This window comes from Tamandua tetradactyla, chromosome 25 (assembly GCF_023851605.1).
Source record: "Tamandua tetradactyla isolate mTamTet1 chromosome 25, mTamTet1.pri, whole genome shotgun sequence".
NCBI lineage: Eukaryota > Metazoa > Chordata > Mammalia > Pilosa > Myrmecophagidae > Tamandua > Tamandua tetradactyla.
In genome coordinates, this window is record NC_135351.1 from 10,554,064 (window position 1) to 10,575,915 (window position 21,852).

At 43.4% G+C, this 21,852-nt stretch overlaps 1 protein-coding gene across 4 annotated transcripts in view; it reads left to right on the forward strand.

The window, feature by feature from the left end:
* Positions 1 to 21,170, forward strand: part of BMP6 (bone morphogenetic protein 6) — a 164,926-nt gene extending 143,756 nt beyond the window's left edge. Inside the window, exons 3-8 of one of the 4 annotated variants that reach the window (XM_077144088.1) lie at positions 5,348 to 5,496; positions 6,256 to 6,453; positions 18,497 to 18,573; positions 19,449 to 19,559; positions 19,656 to 19,994; positions 20,276 to 21,170. In XM_077144088.1, coding sequence (XP_077000203.1) covers positions 5,348 to 5,496; positions 6,256 to 6,453; positions 18,497 to 18,573; positions 19,449 to 19,559; positions 19,656 to 19,805 — 685 coding nt within the window. In that variant the 3' untranslated portion in view covers positions 19,806 to 19,994; positions 20,276 to 21,170. The remainder of the gene's footprint in view (positions 1 to 5,347; positions 5,497 to 6,255; positions 6,454 to 18,496; positions 18,574 to 19,448; positions 19,560 to 19,655; positions 19,995 to 20,275) is intronic. The other 3 variants (XM_077144090.1, XM_077144089.1, XM_077144091.1) reach the window with 3 other exon arrangements.
* Positions 21,171 to 21,852: the final 682 nt, after the last annotated feature.

Genomic DNA, 21,852 nt, shown 5'->3' on the forward strand with positions numbered 1-21,852 from the left:
ACTCTGATGTGGAACCATTGGTGTGGTTCTCTATGTGCAAATAGAGCTAGATTCTCTGGGTGTAAATCCCAGCTCCGCTCTTACTGGCTGTGTGACTGTTGGCAAGCTAGTTAACCTTTTTGTGCCTTAGTTTCCCCATTTGCAAACCTGTTATGATATCAATAGTACTTGGCTCTTTTAGTGGTTGTGAAGAATTAAAATATGCAAAACCACTTAGAACAGTCACGTAGAAGTATCACATAAGGATTTACTCTCTTAACATACTGAAAGCAAAGTGATTTGGATTGTTTGGTTAAAGATCAAACATCCTACAGAATCAAGATCACTTTGACACTTGGACCTTTTCTTTACACCCGTAAAAGTCATTGAGATGATCAGTGGGTAATTTCAAGTGGCATCAAACCTATAAAAGCTCAACCAGTTAAACCATGACAATGTTCCTTAACTTTCATTACTTGAATCCATACTAACAGAAATATCTGTACCTATTTGCCCTGGTTTATTGTGTTTTTGTTTCAAATATCCTATTCTTTTTAGATCTTTAAAGTGGTAAAGTGTAGGCATAATCTACTTTATACTATACATGACATAAGAAAAACATACAACTCCTTGCTTTGCCAGCTAATGTTCTGAAATGACTGATATCTGACCTGCGTTCTGTTTGAAAATCAGTTCATTGGGGCACAAAATGTGATTTTGTGTCTTAATTTACCATTAAGTCCCAGCACATAAATGGCAAAGGAGTATGTTATGAAGAAATAAAGGAATGAGACCACAGAGCCACCTTTATACAGTTTTTCATAAATCTGCTTATAAATTCTACCTTATCAAGACGTTTTTTTTTTCTAGAATAAAGCAATTCGTAGTGAACACAGCCATGCTTTGGCGAGGGCAATGTGGCCTCAGTGGGTGCAGGTTGCGAGGGAGGATCAAAGTCTGGCCTCTAGGGTCCGAGGATGCCTCCAGGCCATCATGTTTCATGATGGTGCTTCCTGCCTCATGGCCCTGAGGAAGTATTACCTGCCTGGGCAGGTGCCTTCAAAGCTGTGAGACAGCAGGGAGCACCTGAGGGCAATCTTACCACCAACTGTGACTTTACAAGTCTTTTTGAGTGGCTTGCTGGTCAGTCGATTCTCAGGTCAGGGTGAATTTTGGGAAAGTTCTAGAAATCTTTTGTTGGTCTTACTGATTCTTAATAACTTCATTTGCCCAGGGTGATCACAGCATGAGGAAAGTCATGCCTTAGAGTTGGGGGTAACACTGAGGATGGCATTGCCACATCCTCGAAGATGAAAAGAATGTTTGACATGAAACTCGAGGTCTCTGAATTAGTTGAGGACAAAATAGGCCACAACTGCTTTGACATTGTATTTCTTTTTGCTTTCAGATGAACACTCAGCCGAAAAGTACGTACTTCTTACAGTTGTCTATTAACAAAAACTTTTGATTTGTAGTTTTCAAGATTAACCCTCAGAGTTCTCTTTATAACTGCCTTGACATTTTGGGTTGTTCTGTTAATTTTCTTTTGCTTTTTTTGTTTGTTTTTATGTTTGCATTTAAGACTGTTAAATTTGATTTTGTTTTACTCAGGGGGGAAAAAAGTTTTATTTCTCTTATTTCAGGGCTTTCTTTCATAGTCTGCTGATGTGCACGCATCAGTCCTCTCAAATAGGAAAATTCAAATAATCCAGTGGTGGTGGTAATTTTGTCCAGGCCCTAGTATTCTTTATCAGGCTAAGACACATTTTAAAGTGAGTTTTGAAGGGAACCCCTGTTTTCATTTCACATGGCACAATCAGATACATTTTCTGGAGGCTATGAAATTTACAGTGTCTGTGGACTCCTAGGGCTGTGTGTCATTGAGGAAAAGTAAATAGATGTGGGTCATACCAGAACAGTTTTAGTAACTTGCCATAAATAGTGTTTCTTAAATACCTGTGCTATTGGAAGCTTTGAGGGTGAGTCAGAAAAAAATCATTCCTTAAGGCTGCAATTCTTTAAAAGGACCTCACCCTCATCCTGACTAGGTCAATGCATGTCACTTGTGTTCTCATTGTGGCCACCACAGTGTTCTGCCTGGGAGAAATAGGAGGATGAGATTGAGAAGGTCCCCAGAGGGGACCCTAAAGCAGGCATTGGGGGTCTAGACCCCTTCCTGCTTGCATCTTTTACCCCATTCACAGGTTGCCCCCATTCTAACCTCATATCTGCCCTGGATCCTCTCAACAGACCTCCTGTACCCAGCAGATCTGGGTCCCTTTTTATTCTCATTCCATGTGCCAATCTGTGCTCTCTGCTTTTCTGGACTCTCCCTTTTAGATATGCTAATAGCTTGAGCTCCAACTGTAAGTGCTGATTATCTGTATGACCAGGAGATACTTGCTTAACCTCTCTAGGGCTCCATTTCCTCAGCTGTAGAAGAAACGCCATAAAAGGACCCCCTACCTCTTAGGACTGTCTTGAGAAGTCAGGGAAAGGAATGTGGTGTAGGGCTTGAGAGACTGGAAGAGTGAAACAGACCCTTATTCTTAAGTCACTATGAGTCCAGGCTACACCTCACCTCCCTTCCGAAAGATCACAGCATTAGAGCTCTACAAATCTAAATGCAAGACAGCCTCCTGCCTTTAGACCATGGAGAGTTTTTTGTTCAGGGCTCAACTGTTATATCATGTTTATTTTTCTCACAGGTCTCTTAGGCAGTGAGAACTGGCAGGATCCTCATTGCAAGTCAGAAAAGCATGGCAGAGAACCTGCATCACTCAGGGTTCAAAGCGATTCAGTGGCAGAGTCAGGATAGAAATTTGGGGTTGCCTCTGCCCACTTCCACCCCCCCACTAACCCTATAGCTGTAACTACAGCCCCATAGATTTAATTTATTCTTCCATCTTTTGGCCATCAATCCTTCTCATCACTGCTTTCACCTTTGCCCCAGGTTGAACTTTTAGTTCACGTTCTCCCTCTTTGATTCATGGCCTTCTCCTCTTTTCTCTGCTTTCGGTTTCCTTCTTCCATTTTTGGGTGATGGCCTATGTCCCACCCCCCACCTCCCTTGTGATAAGCTCTATTTACTTTATTATAAACTCTATTTAAAAACAAGCAAACCAAAAATGAAGAGCTCATTTTCGCTCTTTCTATTGGCTGTAGCTCACTCTGACATCAGGCTGGGTTTATCTGACTCCATGTTACGTGGCCTTAAAAATATGGATTTACTTTTTCCGTTGGGACTTCTGATGCCAATAGCATCTCAAAAGCCCTGGAGAACAGCTGACCAGCAAAAGGAGCAAAAGCTCCTTCAACGGCTCCTCTTCTCCTCAGGGATAAGTCCTAGCACCCTGAAATTCCCACTGGGTCCTGATGTCTACCCCTGGACGTAAATACATCCTCTGCTTCCTTTGGGACCTGGGCTACTTTTCCCACAGTGCTGTTCATAATGTCTATGTTATTTCTGGATTGGATTTTCTACCACCTTCCAGAACAGTCTTTATGTCTTTTTACATCTTAACTTCAAAGCTTTGGACGTGCAATCCCCTCTTGCTGTTTTCCACGAACACCCCCCATCTCCCTGCTCACAGTTCTCTCAGTCATGGGGGGTCATTTGCCAATGGGGGGTGTGACACATACATGTGGGGGCAGCCTCAGAGATGCAGCCTAAATGCAGCCCCCCCACAGGCTCTGCTAAGCAGCTGAGTAAACGACTTTTAGCTGTACCTAGTGTTTTTTAAGTTTGGAAAAGATGTCAGTGGAGTTCCTTTCTAATTTTAAGCAGCCATGTAAACAGGAAAAAATTGTTTGGCTTCCCTCTGAAGAGTCTGAAATGTTTAACTGGGATGTTTCACTGGCCTCCCAAATATTTGATGGAATAGAGATGAAGTTTACTCACTTTTCACAGATTGTCTTTCATAATAGTCTCAAAAGGCAGTATGTCATAGTGGAAAATGCTTTGAATACAAAGTTGAGCCCTTCACTTTTTTGTTCTTGGTCATGTGTCGGTAGCTTGCCTGAACTCAGTTCCCTCATCTGTAAAATGGGAATAATAGTGCTTCTGCTTAGTTTCTAGGTTGTTATAAGACTTTTGGATCCTTTCAGCAAAGTATGTGAAAACAATTCATAACTTATGTAAATGTATACTCTTGGTATTGTGATTGTAAAAATTTAAGGGTTTTCTGCACCTGTAAGATATTGTAGCAAAATACTTCCAGGAATAGGTGAAAAAAAATCTAGCATTGTGGGATTGAGAAGGCCTTCTTGACCAAAACAGGGAAGAGAGAAATGAGACAAAATAAAGTTTCAGTGGCTAAGAGATTTCAAACAGAGTTGAAACGTTATTCTTATACATTATATGGACAGCCCTTTTCAGTTTATGGTGTATTGGAGGGGTTAGAGGGAAATACCTGAAACTGTTGAACTGTTTTCCAGTAGCTTTGGGTTTTGAAGATGATTGTATAACTATATAGCTTTTACAATGTGACGGTGTGATTGTGAAAACTTTGTGGCTGACATTCCTTTTATGTGCAAGGTATGGACAGATGAGTAAAAAAAAAAGGACAAAAAATAAATAATAGGGGGCTTAAGGGTTAAAAAAATGGGTAGATGGAAATAATAGTGGTCAATGAGAGGGATTAGTGAGTGGTATGGATGTATAATTCTTTTCTTTTTCTTTTTCTTTTTCTGGAATGAAACAAATGTTCTGAAAATGACCATAGTGATGAATACACAATTAAGTAATATTTTGAGCCATTGATTGTATACTTTGGATGAACTATATATGTGCGAAGATGTCTCAGTAAAAATGTATTTTTAAAAAAGTCACTATAGATCATTCAAAGGCCCTCATTGAAAACTAGTGATTACTCAGCAGTGATATGGCGCTTTGCTTCTCCTTAAGAACTAATGAGAGAATACTTTCAGATCCTAAAAGGAAAAAAAGAAAAAAGACAAAGCATTACTTTGCTAAATGCTCCCAGTTAATCCTGATTTTAATTAGCTAAAAGTAAGGAGGAGGGAGGTATTATTTATTCATTTGTAATTTGTCCTACTTCCCAAAAAAGATTTGACATGAGCAACAAAAGCAAGGCATAGGTCAAGGTGAGGACTCCTCTCAAGTTCAGGATAAAATGGGTTTCTATAGAGAATTTTCTAGCACTCATTTGTCTCCCAATTGCCTCACGCACAGGACCTGAGTGGTCTCGTACCAGTGTCCAGTCAGAGTCCTGAGTGGGTGTACACAGTGCTTCATGGGTGATTGGGGTGTGCTTTGGTGTTTGGGGGCATTTTTCCCTCTAGGACACAGAGGATATGGGCCAAGGGGTGGTGCATCCTTCACCATATGGCCTCTCTTTTCTTTCAGAGACTCTGACCTATTCCTGTTGGACACCCGTGTAGTGTGGGCCTCAGAGGAAGGCTGGCTGGAGTTTGACATCACGGCCACTAGCAATCTGTGGGTCGTGACCCCTCAGCATAACATGGGCCTCCAGCTGAGCGTGGTGACCAGGGACGGTGAGTGGTGACTCTGAAGCTACCAAAGTCTGACACATTGTGGTTTTCATTCATTTCATTTACAATAGTCTGTGGAAGAGCCATGGCTTACAGCGGTTCCCTTAGATCCAGGGTGCCCTGACTTATGTTCCTTTGTGACTTAAATTGAAAACTAGAACCTTTTCCCCGAGGTCTCTTAGAAAGGTCCTAGGGTTAGGGCTGGGCCAAGCCCACCACAAAGGTTAGTTGAAGTTCTAAGAGTTGCAATGCAAGGATAACTGTCCTAGGCAGCAGCACGTGGAACGATGTTGAGAGAAAGAGAAAGGCAGGAGCTAAAGTTTACATTCTGAGTGTTGAGTTTGTCTCGAGGACCCTTCTGGGATGCTTCTCTCTCTTGGAGCATCAGAGCTCTGCAGCTAGAGTTCCTGCTGCCAATCCTTGCCCAACAGGGGCCGTCAGACCATGCAAACTCTGCTTGTGGAGCAGCCTCATTTCTTGGGAAGAGTAAGTATCAGAAAAAGTGAATGCAGATGAACAAGAATATCAGAAATGGAAGCTTCATGCAACTTCAAACCACTCCTGCATTAGACTCATTTAACCTCATAAGGTGGGGTTTGATGTTGTCCATCCAAAGGAAGCCATCAGAGATTTGGTTTGCAGAATTTCCTAAATTCTCCTTCTTTATTAGCATCCAGGAGGCTAGAAAGTGTCATAAAACAATGCAGTTTACAGGATAAGGTTCAGTGGACTAAACAGAGGCCTGATTTGTTTACATTAAAGGGCTCAGCATCAATCCACGAGCTGCAGGGCTGGTGGGCAGAGACGGCCCATATGACAAGCAGCCTTTCATGGTGGCCTTCTTCAAAGTGAGCGAGGTGCACATCCGTGCCGCAAGGTCAGCCCCCAGCCGGCGCCGGCAGCAGAGTCGCAACCGCTCCTCGCCATCCCAGGACATACCCCGGGTCTCCAGGGCTTCAGGTAGGTCTCTGGGTGGGATCTGTTTCCCAGGCGGCCTGGCTGGTTTTCTGGCCTCTGTGAGAACAAATGGCATGCTGATGACTCCAGCCACTGAACTGCTTCTGCGTGGCAAATGAAATGGCCTGGGTGGCTCTTTATGCAGTCACGTGTCTGACTTTTGGTTATGTTTCTCCAGTTCTCCATTCATTCTCTTAAAGATCCTGAGCGCACGTAGATTTTCTTCGAGCTGCACTGTGCCTGGGAGGTTGTGGTGTACAAATGAGCTATGTCGGCTGCCAAGATGGACTTGTGTTTGTCCGTGCTCTTGGATGAAGTGATGCAAACTTCACTCAAACAACCCCCACCCCCATAATGGACTTTAATAGCTCACTATACTGGGAAGTTCCAGAGTTCTTTTAGGCATGGCTGGGTTCAGGGGTTCAGAAGACATCAGGAATCTCTCTTTCTATGTTCCTTTGTTGGTAGCATTCTCAGAAAGGTTGTCTCCAGATGGTGATAAAGAAGTCTTTCCATAGTTCCAGGATTTTATCACCTTCAGCAATCTCAATCTGACAGAGAGCCTGACTTGCTTCAGCAAAACCCAGAGGGTGATTCTCATTGGTTTGTCTTGGGTCATGTGCCCAACCTGAACACGTGACTGGATGTGGAACACTCTGATTGGCCAGCCCTAAGTCATGTGCTCAACCCTGGAGCTGGGGAATGGGATTAGCCCCCTTTTACCCAAAAAGACTTGGGGAGGGGTAAGGGGTTCCCAAGGGAAAATAGGGATTCTGTTACCAGAGGGAGAGGGGAGATGGTTCAAGGAAAGCCAAAACAAAATATGTCCATGAAAGAAATTAATATTATAAAAGGTTCCCTTTAGGCCTGTATTTATCTGTACCCTTTATCTTTAGGGACATGCTGATTTGATTATTTTCAGCATGGAGTCGCAGTGATTTTTTTTTGGGGGGGGGGTAGGTAATTGCCTTATTTTTTTTGGAGTCAGAGACCCCTTGGGGAGTGTGGTCTGATGTTCAGTGGGGGCAGTTTTGGAAAGTGGGTGTTTATTATTACTATTTACCACTTGAATGTTACTGGGCCCTATATCAGGTATCTAATACCATTACCCCTACAATCTCAATATCACCTTTCTGTAGATGAAAAAATTGAGGTTCGGGGTTACGTAATTTCCCAATGGAGGAAGTTTGGGTAATTTAATTAATCACATTTCATCCTCTCCAGGTTCTTAACCAATTTAAAGTAGATTCCCAGAGGCAAATAAAAAAAAAAAAATCAGCTTTGTTACTGGTAAAGGGGGTTTGGAAAATGCTAAGGGCCCTCCCTTCTCCCTCTTTCCTTCCCCTCCAGTGCTCTCAGCTCTCACTCCAGCCCTGGGCTTCCGCTTCATTGGTCTGAGACAGAACCTGGGAGTGGGTCGAGAAGCACTGGCTTAGACTTTGGGACCCTGCAGTCCTGACTTACTCAACCAGTGATAGGATACAAAGGGGCAGAACCCAGGCCCCACCCCAGTATGGCCTACTTATGGCATGGAGGGTAGATCAAGAGATCCCAGACCTGGGAACAGGCAGGCTCAAAAGGGCAAAAGAACAGAAGCAGGTCCCACTGCTGAGTGGCAGTGCAGTGTCCTTCAGAAACAGCTCCTTCAAGCATGTGCGTTGAAGTCCATTCATGGAAACATGAAGCGTAGTGGTGGGAAGCGGAAGACAGATGTTCCCTTCTCACAACCAGCTTATGTTGTTAGTTAGGTATTAGACTCAAACCCAGATGTGGCTTACTCGAAAGTCAGTGCTTGTAAATTCTGGGTTCCCTTTGTCTGTTTAAATACCCCGGAATCAAACATGAAGTTGAAGGGAGTGAGATTTGTAGTCAGAGAACGGGTTTTCCGTTACTAGCCATGCCAACTTTGGCAAATCACCTAATCTGTTTCAGCTTCAGCCTATTCATCTGTAAAATGGGGATAATGCCTTGTGGATTGGTTGAGATTAAATGAAGAACATCCAGTAGCATTCATGATCGCACTCAAAGATTAGTTGCATCCAATTGGGGGCAGTAGGTTCTCAGGGCATACATCAGGATCCCCGGAAAGGAAGTGAAATACTCCTGGAAGATGCAGTAAATCTTCCAACTGACTGGTGACTGTTTATGTATTTCATCTTCAGCTTTCCAAAGTACCCTGTCTCTCTTTGGGGAAAAGTGACTTCAGTTTAGCTTCCAATTTAAGAAGCCACTTTGTTTACCAATAATTTGAATGGGGAACTTGAGAATACACCACCCATTGTGACATGACGTTTTGCTTCTTGTCATTGGCGTTTCTTGGAAGCCTTGCTCAGCACAGGTATTCCTGTGTTTTCCACTAGAAGCACAGGAGTTGTTTTCTTTAAAAAGGAGGAGAAGTGCCTGCCTTTATTTCCTTCAGAGAAATCCTGCTGAATAGAGTTAATAAACCTAGTGTTTTCCTTTGGGGCACAGTGATGGCATCTGCCAAGGGTAGGCTTCAATTTGTTAATGAACCATGGTCAGTTTGGTACTGGGGTGTCAGAAATGGAAGCATCTCTTAAAATGCTGATTTCCTTTTAAAATTGAAATTTTACTTGATTTGTTCCACAAGACACCCCCTGCCCTACCCCCAAACCATTTTTTTTAATTGAGAAAACATGTTGCCCCAATATTTGTTGTTGTTTTTTTTAATTTTTATTTTAATTTTTTTTATTTTTCATGGCTCCCAATATTTGGTTTTAACCATGTCACCCAATTATCCTTTTCCAAGGTCCTTTCAACTTTTTTTTCTTTGATAAGCTTAAATTAAATATGAGTATTAAAGTTGATCTAATTTATCATAAGATGCAAGCACATCTGTATTTCTTGGACTAGCCACCACCCCCTCCACTTCCTAACCCAGTGTTTCCAAATTTGCTTTGCTCCTCTTAGCAGTCCTGAGGCAAAAGAGTTCATAACAAAAACCTCTGGCCTTATGTATTTAAAAGTCCAGACCTCCAAGTATTATCACGAAAGATCCTTCCTCTTCTTCTCACTTATCTCCAAAGACCTTCTCAAACTGGTTTGAACAGTTACTCACTGAAGAACTACATTTATATCTGGATCTTTCTTCCTTATTAATTCTTACTGTTAATGAGAGTAGACCTCAGAGAAAGGTCTTTCTCTGCAAGAATGGATATCCAGAAGACTGGCGTACTACCCTGAAAAATGGGCCAACTGGTTGATACTCTGCCTCCAGGTCTCTGAGGGGGCCAGATGTTGCTGGACCTTAGTGAACCAGGTAAATTCACAGTGACAGAGAAGTCAAGGCTTCTGGTGTGCTCCAGGTAGGACTTTCCCTTGTAACTCTTTTGGAAAGTGGAAGGAAAAGAAGACTTTGCCTCTGCTGCCTCCCTCCTTCATGACGTGCTTCTCAAGGATTCAATATTTCTCCACTGAAACAACCACCACCCAAAGAACCCACTGGAGATTGTACTGCATCTGGGGAAAGAAGTGAACATAATTAATCAAATTGCCTGTCATCAGGGTGAAACAGGGCAGAGAAATATGAGGCTATTTTTGGAATTAGCTGTTTATGCTGAGGACGGCAGGACTGGTCCACAACCAGGGAGAATGGCCAAGAGCTCCCAGTCTACCTCCTCCGTACCACCCACCAAAGTCTTCTCTCACATCTGGACTTTGTGTTCAAGCTGGACTTTCCAAAACAAATGCACTGGGCAGTGGGCTGGGATCAGAGTCTCCTTGGATGGTTTTCACTTGTTGCTCCTCTGCAGCTGTCAGTTCCAGATGAATGGTTGATATTGGCTGGGTTGCATTTCTCCAGTGTGCATGGATAGTGTCTTAACACTTTCATTTACCATTTTTACACGTTTCACTAGTCCTGGCCCTAGCTGTGCTGTGTAGCCTGTCAGGGATTTGAGTGTACCTGGTCATTCTCTTTTAGCCTCTGCTTCTTACTGGCCTATTGATCTTGTCCACCTGCCCTGCGGCACCCAACTAGTTGCTGTTTATCTTGGTTTGCTAAAGCTGCTAGAAAGCAATATACCAAAAATGTGTTGGCTTTAACAATGGGGAGTTATTAACTTACAATTCACATTTCTTAGGCCATGAAAATTTCCAGCTTAAGGCATCACCAGGATGATTTCTGGACTCTGAAGACACAACTCCAGCATCCGGGACACCTCTCTCATGTGGGAAGGCACATTGCAGGCATTTGCTGGTCCTTTGCTCTCTCTTTCATGCCTTCCACTTCTGGCTTTAGTGGCTTAATCTCTGTCTCCTGTGTGTCCTCTCTCAGCATCTCCAGGGGCTTTTTTCTCTAAATTTCTCTGGGCTTTTTCTTTTATCTTCTTAAAAATTACTCTGATAAGAGGATTGGAATCAAATGAAGTGGGTCCCATCACAATGGAGATAACCTAATCCAAAGGTCCTACATACAATAAGTCTACACCCACAGGAATGTATTAGAAGAACATGATCTTTTCTGGGATACATAGCAGCTTTAAACTATCATGCCATTTATCCTCTTTCATAGACTCTTTCTCTTGGGGTTCATTTTTTTTGGTCTTCTGGGGGGGCTGTCCATTAAGTGGACAATAAACAGAAGGCCTTGAAGGATGGTTTCAGGCCAGTCATTCTAGGTGTTGATCTATGTGACTAATTTTCTAGGATCTTCCCAAAGCCTCTTTGAGGAGGAGGCAGTTGATGTGATTTCCAGTTGGATGATGAGCCTGGTGTTTTCTGCAGTGTCCACCAACTGCTGGCTACCCACACTGGTTTAGAACTGTTCTTTGTTTTGGCAGTTGATAGTTTGGAAACATTTTCTGCCACTTTTAACAATTCACGTAAAATTTGATTAGATGATCTTTGAGGTCTCTTTCAGCCTTAATATCGTGTTGCTTCCACCCAGTTCCACCAACCGTTTAGGCAGCAGCAACCCCTCAGGACCCTGTCTGTAATTTGGGATGAGTCCGTCATTGCTTCAAATGCTACTGTTGGCATTTCTGAGAGTAAGATGTCTTCTCATCTCTTTCCAGTCCACCCAAGCATGTATTTTTAAGGACTCAGGAAGAAAATGTGGTTCTGATACATTTAGATATTCTGTTGACCGTCTTCTATCCCTAGAAGTTTTCAACTGGGACCATTCACTATCCTTATAGCATTAGAAAGGTAACTAGAATTCATCTTGTGCAAAACAATCATTTGGGTACTTTATTAAGACTATGAAATCTTTTGCTAAAGAGATTTTGCTAGAGAATCTCACTGCTATTGATCAATGTTGGTTTGGCCTTTTAGTTCCTGGAGAGTGTTAACGCCAGCTCCTTGTTTACTTCCATGGGCTGGGCCAATGCTGACTGTGTCGACTTGTACCAGACAGTCAAAACTTGGGATGAATGGACAAGGATAAGGACTGTCAACTACCAGTTTATAATTCTTCAAAGGAGCTAGGAATTGTATTTGTATTTTTGATCTTATATTAAAATGTTAGGGCCTGCAGCTTGACTTTCAAATGCCTCGTTATTAAGAAATTGAAGCTTGTTCTGGGCTTTCTAAATGAAATCCAATCTTATTTCTCCACAGCTGGGGAGGACAGGAATGGCACTGGTGATCCAAAAGCTAGAATCCTTTCAAATTCTGTTTTCATAATGCCTGACTCTCATGTACCATGAAACCCCTTGAGGATAATACTTATAAAATAGCCCGAAGAGTCACTTTCTGCCCTCACTCCTTGTGAATGTGCTAATGGCCAGCAGAGCTCAAAGGCAGTAATAAAGGGGCATAATAGGTGCTTCAAGAAACCGGAATAACTCACCAGCCATTACCATCTCCCAGGAGGGCTGGAGGGTCTCATGACTCAGTCTTGGAAATGACTGAGGAGGCATCGAGAATGCTCAGAGCAGGAGAAGTCTTAGAGCTCAGTCTGCAAGGGCAGGCTTTATCTATTTTTAAATAGTTAGCTTATATTCTTTTATATTCAAGAAAAAGGCTGAGTAGAGATCAAAGTCCCATCCAGGGAGTCTATGAGATCTAGAAACCCTGGAGCAATGAAAGACTAGCTCCTCATTTTTATCTCTTGCTATACCCAGCCAGGTTGTAAATAGAATCTAGACTCTGAAAATCAAGCCGTACCTCCCCCTCACATTTTATAAGATTGTAGACACCTGAAATCAAAATCCTAGTGTAGTCCTCTTGCCTCAGCGACTCAAGCAGCTGGGGTGCCTCCAGCTGTTCCTCAATAGCTGTATTGACTTGGTGGGGCAAGTGGGAGCGAGAAACTTGTTTTGGATAAGATTGGGCAGATAAGACCCAGAGATATGGGCAGTATGGCCAGGGCAACTGAAGACAGAGGTGCCATTTTAACAGCCACGATTTTGTCCTTGCTCTTGTTATTCTAGGAGAGAAAGGAAATAAGAGTAATTAATTGTTCCCTGAAAAAAAAAAAACATTAAAACAAGTTTTCTTTGGGAAGCATTTATAGCCTAGCTTGGAAAAGCTAAGAACTGCTTTCCCTGAGCCCCTGCTGTTCTAGTATTTTCCTAGTTGTACATGCTGGAGGCTGTCGGGCAGGGAACCCTGGCTGCAGAGGGGGCCATCTGCCCCTTCTTCTGACTTTCTTTCCCTCTCCCCTAGTTTCTTATTGTTTCCCTTGACTTAGTCTTTTTTCTACTTTTCCCCCCTTCCAATTTCTTTCCCTTTCCCTCTCATTTTCCTTCCTTACTGTTGGGAAAGGACCATGGGCAGGTGTCCTAGAGCCCTGGGACCTGGGTTGGGACTTGGCTGCTGTTCCCTTTGCTGCCTGCAACTCTGGCCTGCAGTTCAGCTGTGTTGCCCAATTCATGTCGTATGCAACCCCAAAAAGCAGAGTGCCCCTCAAATTGGGCCTGCCAAAATTAGTTCTCTGCTTTTCCATTTTATTCCAGGGCTCCTTACCCTGAGAATTCCACAGCCTCGGTGCAAGGGAAGCCTGCTTGTTAGTGGTCATTAGGTTTCTAAAATAAACAGTGGAGGCCAAGGCTCTCCTATCAAATGGCTCCTGGACTGGGTATGTGATGTCTCAAGAGGACCGGACACAAAGAATGCTGGCTGGAATGAGCCCAGGTGCTCTCTGGAGGGTGTAGGAGTCTGGGCCACAGTCATCTGGGATGAGGACAGAGAAAATGTGGCCAAGACTGGCATCTCCAGGCCCATGGCCTCATTGCCCTGTCATTCTCTCCTGTACTTTCTAGTTCACCTGGGGGGAGTGGTGACTGTGGGGGCTCCCACTGTCAAATTGGCCTAGCTTGGCTCTCTTCTATGGGTGGAATGCCTCTCTGTCATCACAGGGGAAGAGTGGGATGTGAGGTTGGGGAATAGACTGTTACCCACAAAGATGAGTGTTAGGCCAAGCCCAGAAGCAAGAGAAAGGAGCTCCCAACTAGCACCATGCTAACTGCAGAGTTAGTCCATGACTAGACACAGAGAGGACATGAAACATGCCAAAGAGAAGAGAATGATGGGAAGGGACATGAAGGTGAGAAGGAGAGTGAAGGCAGGGAACAGAGACAAAGATGGGAGTGAGGTTGAAGAAGGGAAGTCAAAGGAGAGGTATGGGTAATGGGGTCACAGGAAGGCCCTGCCCAATCCTCAGGCCCCTTGCAGGCCCACCCCTCTACTTCCAAGCAGGAGTCTCAGGTACAAAATTTGGTGGTTGTGTCCACAGTGTAAGGACCAGATGCTTGATCACGGTGTCCTCCTACCTTAACTAGTGTCCTGGTTTCTGGGCTGTAATCACAAATCCCACGCCGTGTGTTGGCTTAAACAATGGGAACTCACTGGCTTGTGGTTTTGATGCTAGGAGAAGCCTAAAATCAAGGCATCAGAAACGTGATGCTTTCTACTGGAAGACCAGTAGTGTTTTAGGACTGGCTGCCAGTGATCCTTAGTTCTTGGCTTTTCCATCACATGGTGGCACCATCTATTTCCACTGAGTTCCAGCTGCTTCTCCATGTGGCTTTGTCTTCATTTAGTCCAACCTCATTAGTTTGGACCACATCTTAACTAAAAATAAAACCTTCAAAAGGTCTTATCTACAATGGATTCACACCCACAGGAATGAATTGAGATTAAAATATGTCTTTTTGGGGGATATGTAATAACCTGCCCAACTCGATCAACCTAACTTCCATACAGTTCATTCAACTTTAGTCTCCTAGCACTCCTCTAGTGTACCTGGTTGCCAGATAACCCAGAAGAATGGCACATAATCAAAGACACACCTGAAGCTTGGCAGAATGTTTCCAGACCCATGGAAGGAGCTTTTCCAAGATAAATTATTTATTGAAATTCCCCTGACTTCTCTTGTCACTAGGCATGGTGGAAAATGGCTGGCTAGTAATTCCTCAGTAGAGCCTTTGGAAATGGACAGATGCTTTTGGATATTGCTGTACGTCTGGTTTAGTGCTGTAGAAAGCCTGAATGCCAAACTCTTTGGGTAAGGGAGTTTGGCATTGGACGAAGAAAGATGTAAAGAATATATTTTGGGTACCAGCAAGGGCACCCACCAGAAACAATCAACTATAAAATGCTGCCTGGACCTCTCTGCTTACTCTTCTTCCTGAGAGGAATTTTTCCCTTTCCCTGCTTGTTGGTTGCTTTGCCTTTTCCCACTACAGAGTGTGCTGGCTTTTGCTGAAGGATTGTCATTTAAAGGGAAACAGCCAGCCTGCGTTGGATCTGGCTGGGCCCTGCTTGTCCATGTCACCTTGGAAAAGCAATAAACGCCTTGTCTGGCTGTACCTGATCCTGCTTGGGTTGCTGGGTGCTTGCCCTGCCCTCCACGTGTATACCAAAGAATCACGTGGAATGATTTGAAGGACCAGAGTTCACTTTCTCTGCTCAACTTGGCATAAATCCTCTAGGATCAAGACTGGGGCTTGACTACAGCTATGTCCTGGGGATGCTCAGGGAATTCTCCTGGTGCTCAAAGACAGATTTCCTGTCTGAATGTGTGAGCCTCTAGCAGAGAGGACAATATCTCTGAAATCATAGTGTTTCCAGGCTCAGCTGGGTCGCAGAGGCTCTGATCCCAGGGTTTCTGCTGGGGTAGGTCTGTGAAGGACCCAGGAACATGTACTTTTGATAAGCACTCTGATGAGTCTCCTGATCTGGGTGGAGCAGTCCACAGGTCAGACTTCAGATGGCTGCCCTTGGGATGATGTCATCAACTTTGGATCCAGTTTGTGGTATTTTGTTTTGGTTCATTTTGGTTCCCCTCTCTCCGGCTCCATGATTTCTTCTCTCTCTCTTACCCTGACCTGTGAACCCATTTAGGCAAAGCCATTTTACTTTCCTTTATCCTACTGGGGTGGGTATGTTTCTGTTAAATATTAACTGCATTCATTTTTACTGACCTTATCCATAGCATTCATCTAAATAAATACAAAGGCAGGGGAGAGGAGGGGATATTTTTCTGAGATCTGTCCATCTCTCAAAAAAAGGGGCAGCAGTGCACTGACCTCACAAAGCCCAGAACTGTGACACCTGAGAGGCAGACACAAGTATTCTTAGGAGCACTGACCTCTGCAAATATTTATATATTCTTTGCCAGCACTTAACATGGAGTTACAAGGAAACTTAAGTAAGACCTGAGAGTATCTGTAGGAAGAAAAACAGGAGAGTTAAATTCCTCCCTTTCCTCTCTCTGGCCCTGATCCTCACTTAACAACAAAAATGCCAGTGTCTAGCTCTAAAAGAAATAGCTGTTCTTACAGAGAAGGTTCTCTTTGTTGAGCAATGAGGGTCAAATTAGCAAGTTCTCAAATAGAACTGTTAGCGAAGATAGAAGCAAAGTCCCACTGACTTCGTCATCCTGGTGGCAACCAGCAGAAGGAGAAACTGGAATCCAGACCTTAGGGCATCATCGCTGCTTGTGTCTGCCTGGCCTTGGAAGAAAGGTGGTCTATGGAAGGTGTTGCCTCCCACATGATTAGCATTTCCAGGGTTGACTTTGGGAAGATTTGGTCTCTAGCACAGAAAAGATATTTTGGGGGAAGTGTATTTGGGGGGAAACACTGGTAGAATGATGTCAAGCAGAGAAAATTCTGAGACTGAGACTGGAAGTAGGGCAGTCATATAATTGATCTTCTAACCCAGGATAACTTTAAGAGTGAAAGGGGATAACAGCCCTGGAATCTTCTGGAACTTCAACATCCAGCAGACAAAAGAGGAAAGAGAGTGTGTGGAGGTTGGAGGGAAGTTTATGATGGCCAGGTCTTCTCCCAGCATATACTCTGGGAAACACTGAGGCACGTTCCATACCTAACTGCAGTGGAAAATGTCCTCAAGCTGGGTGCCCAGGAAGTAGACAGAGGAAATAGGTTTTAGTAAGTACATGCCAAGCAGGCTACTTCCTGAGGTCTCTCTGTCTATATCATTCCCAGTATTCTACCCCTGCTTTGCCTTATGTCCCACTCCCAAATTTCCTTTAGGTCTCTTTAATGATACCTAAACAGGTAGGCTCATCAACCCCAAATGAAATAGTGGCCTAATTATTGAATGATAATTAAGCCAGTCAGAGCTCTTCATTACATTTGGTAGGCACAGGTGCTAATTAAAGAGAAAAATAATTTATTCTAAGGGTATCAGGTAGCTCACTGAATCAGTAAGATAGTTGGAAAACCCAGCTTGGGGACTCAAGACCCAGCTATCATCTGCTTTGGCTTCTGTCATCCTAGATACTTGCTGCCTTAATACCTATTCTTAATATCATTTTTGGGTCATTCCCTCAAATTATATATTCTAGAGTAGGGGCATTTGATGGGCTGTAAGTCATGTATCTACAATCTAGACAGAAGTCTACTTCTGTCTACTGGGAGACAGAAGGGAGAACTATCTGTCATGGAAAATGGGGCCTTATTATAAGGGAAGTGAGAAGTGATCCTGGATATTGTATAGCCAAAGCAGTAAGTGTCCATTACAGCTGGGTATGGAATTCTAGGTTGATAGTATCTCTTTTGTGATAGCATCAATTTTTTCTATTATATATTCTTATTGCTAAGAAGTCCACTACCAGTTACTTTGTATTCCTTTATAGGTCATTTTCTTTTCATTTCTGGTTGCTTTTAAGAATTTCTCTGTATTTGATATACCATGGCTTTACCACTTGTGGCTACATAGGAATTTATTTATCCTGCTTAGGTCCCATTGTGTGTTTTCTATCTAAAGATGTTTGCCTTTATTTAGTTCTAGAAAATTCCCAGCCACTATGTCTTCAAATATTTCTCCTCCATCACTTTTCTGAAATTTCCATTAGAAATATGTTAGACTTTTTCATTCTATATTCCATGTCTTCAGACAGAGATTATTTTCTAGCCACTTGACTGTGCTATATCGTAGGAGGTTTCTTCAAATATGTTGTTCAGTTCTTTAAGTCTTTCCTCAGTGAGGTCTATTCTAATATTTAACTCATCCATTTAATCTTTATTTTCCATGCTTATAGTGTTTAGTAAAGCCCATTTGATTCTTTTTCAAATTTACCTGTTCTTTTTCTGTAATTTTTTCCTTTACAGTTTCTATTCCTCTTCTTCTCTGTTCCATTATTACAGATACTCGTATTTCATAACCTCATTCAAAGAGTACCCTTATCTACAGTCCCTGGAGTGCTGCATCTCCAGTCTATGCATTCCAACTCTCCTCTCAGGATAGCTTATTTGTTTATCTCTGTTTTTTTTTGTTGGGAGGCTATTTTTAGCAGATTTTTGTCTGGATGTGTGGCACCATCTGGGGCTCTCAATACCCCTGTTGCCTAAAGGAGTCTGTCCAAGTCAACTACTCATAGTGTGCCAGTGTGCCCAGTTGCCAACCCTGGAGTGGACAACGTGGGATATGCAAAACAACCAAGCGATTGAAAACAGGGCTAGGCTGTCTGGGGACCCAACTTATGTCTAGCAAGGATCTTGTGCACAGTCCCTCCCAGAACCTGGCACAGGGCCAGGCACATGCACACACTCCATGTAAACCTTGGAATGAATGAATGAGTGAATAAATACATCTTTTGATCTCCCAACAGATTACAACAGCAGTGAATTAAAAGCAGTCTGCAAAAAGCATGAGCTTTACGTGAGCTTCCAAGACTTGGGATGGCAGGTAAGCTTTCTGGACAGTGGGGGGTGGGGGGGGGGCAAGAAGGTCCTTTCTTGTTAGTCTCTTCTCATCTTAATGGCAGCAGCTCTTGCCAAAAATTAGAGCCCCAGAGCTGAGCTGATTCCTTATGTGACAGTACTTATGAGCCCTTACAAATGCTGATTCCTGGAGCCAGACAGAGGCAAGCCTGGCTACCTGTGCACTGAACCCACCTGACACCTTTCAGAGGAGCCCAGGCAAGCCAGGTGAGGGGACCCCATGCTCTGTCAGTCCCTCAGAGCAGTAGCCATAGTTCACACTTCTCTTTTGCCATTCTTTGAAAGCCCACGGTCGCATATTTATTTGGGCATTTAAACAAATTAAATTGTGTGTTTGAGGCAGAGTAAAAATAAAATTGATCTAATGATTAACTTCTCCTGGGCTGTGAATCCATTCACCCAAACCATCCAGAAATGCACCAATGTTTCGCCCCACACCCGAGCGCCACCACTAGTGTGTAAGGAAAGAAGCAAATTGAATAAAGGTGTCGAGCTACCGATGGAAGATAGACTCTTCCATATGTGGGTGGCACTGCAGTGAGGGGAGTTCTGGGGACTCCGGGGGAAGCTCCTTTGGGTTCTGAGATAGAGCCAGCCATCTGCACACTTTCAGGCTTCCTCAGATGGTGTGAGGGCTCTGGAGCCAGGCAGACCTGGTTCAAATCCCAGCTCAGCCTCTTGAATGTGACCTTGAACATATACCTAGCCCTCCCTGCATCTGCTTTCTTCCTTACCCGTCCAATGTGGAGAATACCTGCTCACTTAGTTATTTGGCAGGAATCGAGGAGTGGGTGTAAATCAGTTTTTGTTGTTGTTTGCTTCTTTCTGCTTTCAACGAAGGACTGGATCATCGCCCCCAAGGGTTATGCTGCCGATTACTGTGATGGAGAGTGCTCCTTCCCCCTGAATGCACACATGAACGCCACCAATCACGCCATTGTACAGACGCTGGTGAGCACGCAGACTTTTCACTTTGAGCCGGGGGAAGCTAAGACCAGATGTGATTTATAACAGGGTTATTCCCACCTTCTGTTTTGGTTGGAACAGGTTCACCTTATGAAGCCTGAATACGTCCCGAAACCATGCTGTACACCCACTAAACTGAATGCCATCTCGGTCCTCTACTTTGATGACAACTCCAATGTCATCTTGAAAAAGTACAGGAACATGGCTGTAAGAGCTTGCGGGTGCCACTGACTTTATAGTTAGTTGCTGGGGATGCATCATCCTGCCTTGGATTGCTATTTTACACACCTGCCTTAAAAGCACACGGAAGTCCGGTGAGAACAGAATTAGACTGTGAAGCCTTCACATCACACCTGGTGCCTTACTGCTCAAGGAAGCTCAGAAAGGACTTTGTTCGTAACTGTTCACTTGGTAAATAATGTGAGTGGTAGTTGGCTTGTAGGAAGCTGGGCTTGAATGTCTGTACCATGATGTCTGCTAACTGGGGAAAGATAAGTTGAGCTTACCCAAGAAAAGCCCACCAAAATTAGTTTTAGCTTTAGACCACCCTATTTGTGGTCTTAGCAAGCAAACGGAAAACGATCTTGAAGGAACAAAAGCATCCTCGGCTTATCAGCCAGTTTAATAGTCTATCAAAGATTTTACAGATAAAGGAAATTGGGGGGGAGGGTAATATATCTATTCATAACTTTCATTCCTAGGAAGGCCAATTTCAGATGGGAACAACCACCCGTGCTGTAACTGGGGCTATTTGGAAGTGCCTTTGGTCTGAGTCGTGGCTGTTACATGTTTGTGTTGGAGTTTTGTTGGTGTGAAAATATATTTGTTGTAGTCAAAGCCAACCATATAATTTCTACCCCTCAGTGCTCCCATTTGTTCTGTCCTTTGCTGAACCATAAGTACCAAGAGTAGACCAGTCATACTTTGAGATGAGGCTGCAAGGGGTAAGCAGTATTTTTAGTAGCCATTGGTAACATGTGAAAGCAATTCTGCACCCCTTTTCTTATTAGAGTGGCTCTTTTTTCAAAGCACACTAATTCTGGTTCTGGTTCTACCATCCTATTGATTCCAGTAAAACAGTTCTCTGACTTTTACTATCCAGCAAACTACATCCCAGGGTTAGAACCAACAGGAGAATGGGGCACCCGCCAGTGAGAATGGGTCTGAGCGAATGTGCATTTATGAACCCCCATCACAATTTTTCTCTTGTAGAAAGACTCAGATGAAATCTTCAAAATATTTCCTAAATGTCTTTTTCACAATCATGTACTAGGAAACCAATTTCATACTAAACTGATTAAACAATATATAATCTGTTTGCACTTACAGCTTTCTTGTAAATATAAACTATAATTTATTGTCTATTTTATACCTGTTTTGCTGTAACATTCGAGGAAAGACTAGACTTTTTTTTAAAAAAAGAGTTTATTTAGAAAGTATCATAGTGTAAACAAATTGTACCACTTTAATTTTCTTTTACTACAAGACTCATGATGCAAAGCTGAAGCTCCTCACGAGGACTGTGCTTCTCCAGAAAGTTGGGTTTTTAATATCTGTGAACCATACATGACTAATAAAGATTTCTTTTATGGTAAAGACCAGTCGAGATACTCTTTTAAAATCTTCTGCCTCAGACAGTACATAATGGTTTTGCTCTAAGATTCCTGCCACTGGTTTTACTTTGTGCCAAATCCCAGCACCCCTGTGCGTGAGGGGTGGAATGAAAGGTTTCAAACACAAAGCGGTTATTCTGAGAAGTAACCTGGTGAGTGAGGAACATACAGGTCTGAAGGGATTTTAGTTCCTACAGTTGCTTATTTATCTCCAAGGGTGATTATTTAAAATATGGATTAACCAGTATGGCGTGAATTAGGACACAATGAGACCTGTGCCCAGGCATGCTGGCGAGACCCTGTGTAGACTGGGGAGACCCCAGGCATTCCTAGAGACCAGCCCCGGCAGTTCAGTCTTTGGTCTTGAAGTTAAAGGAATTCCCACTCTTTGGGTACTGCAAAGCCACCCTCTTCCTCAAAGGCAGGCAAAGTCCAGCAAGTCTCTGAAAAGCCTGCTTCTGCTTTAAGGAACAGAATCTGGAATCGTTTCCAGTTCCCTCCCTGGATCCCAGGGAAAGTCCACCCACTCCTGTGAGCTCAGAGGACAAGCACAACCAGAAACTTCCTTATGCGCTAACAGGAGCTTCAGGATAAGCCTCGCAGACATTTCCACATCCTATAAGAAACACTGGGTTTTAAAGTTGACATGGACTCTGGCTTCGAAC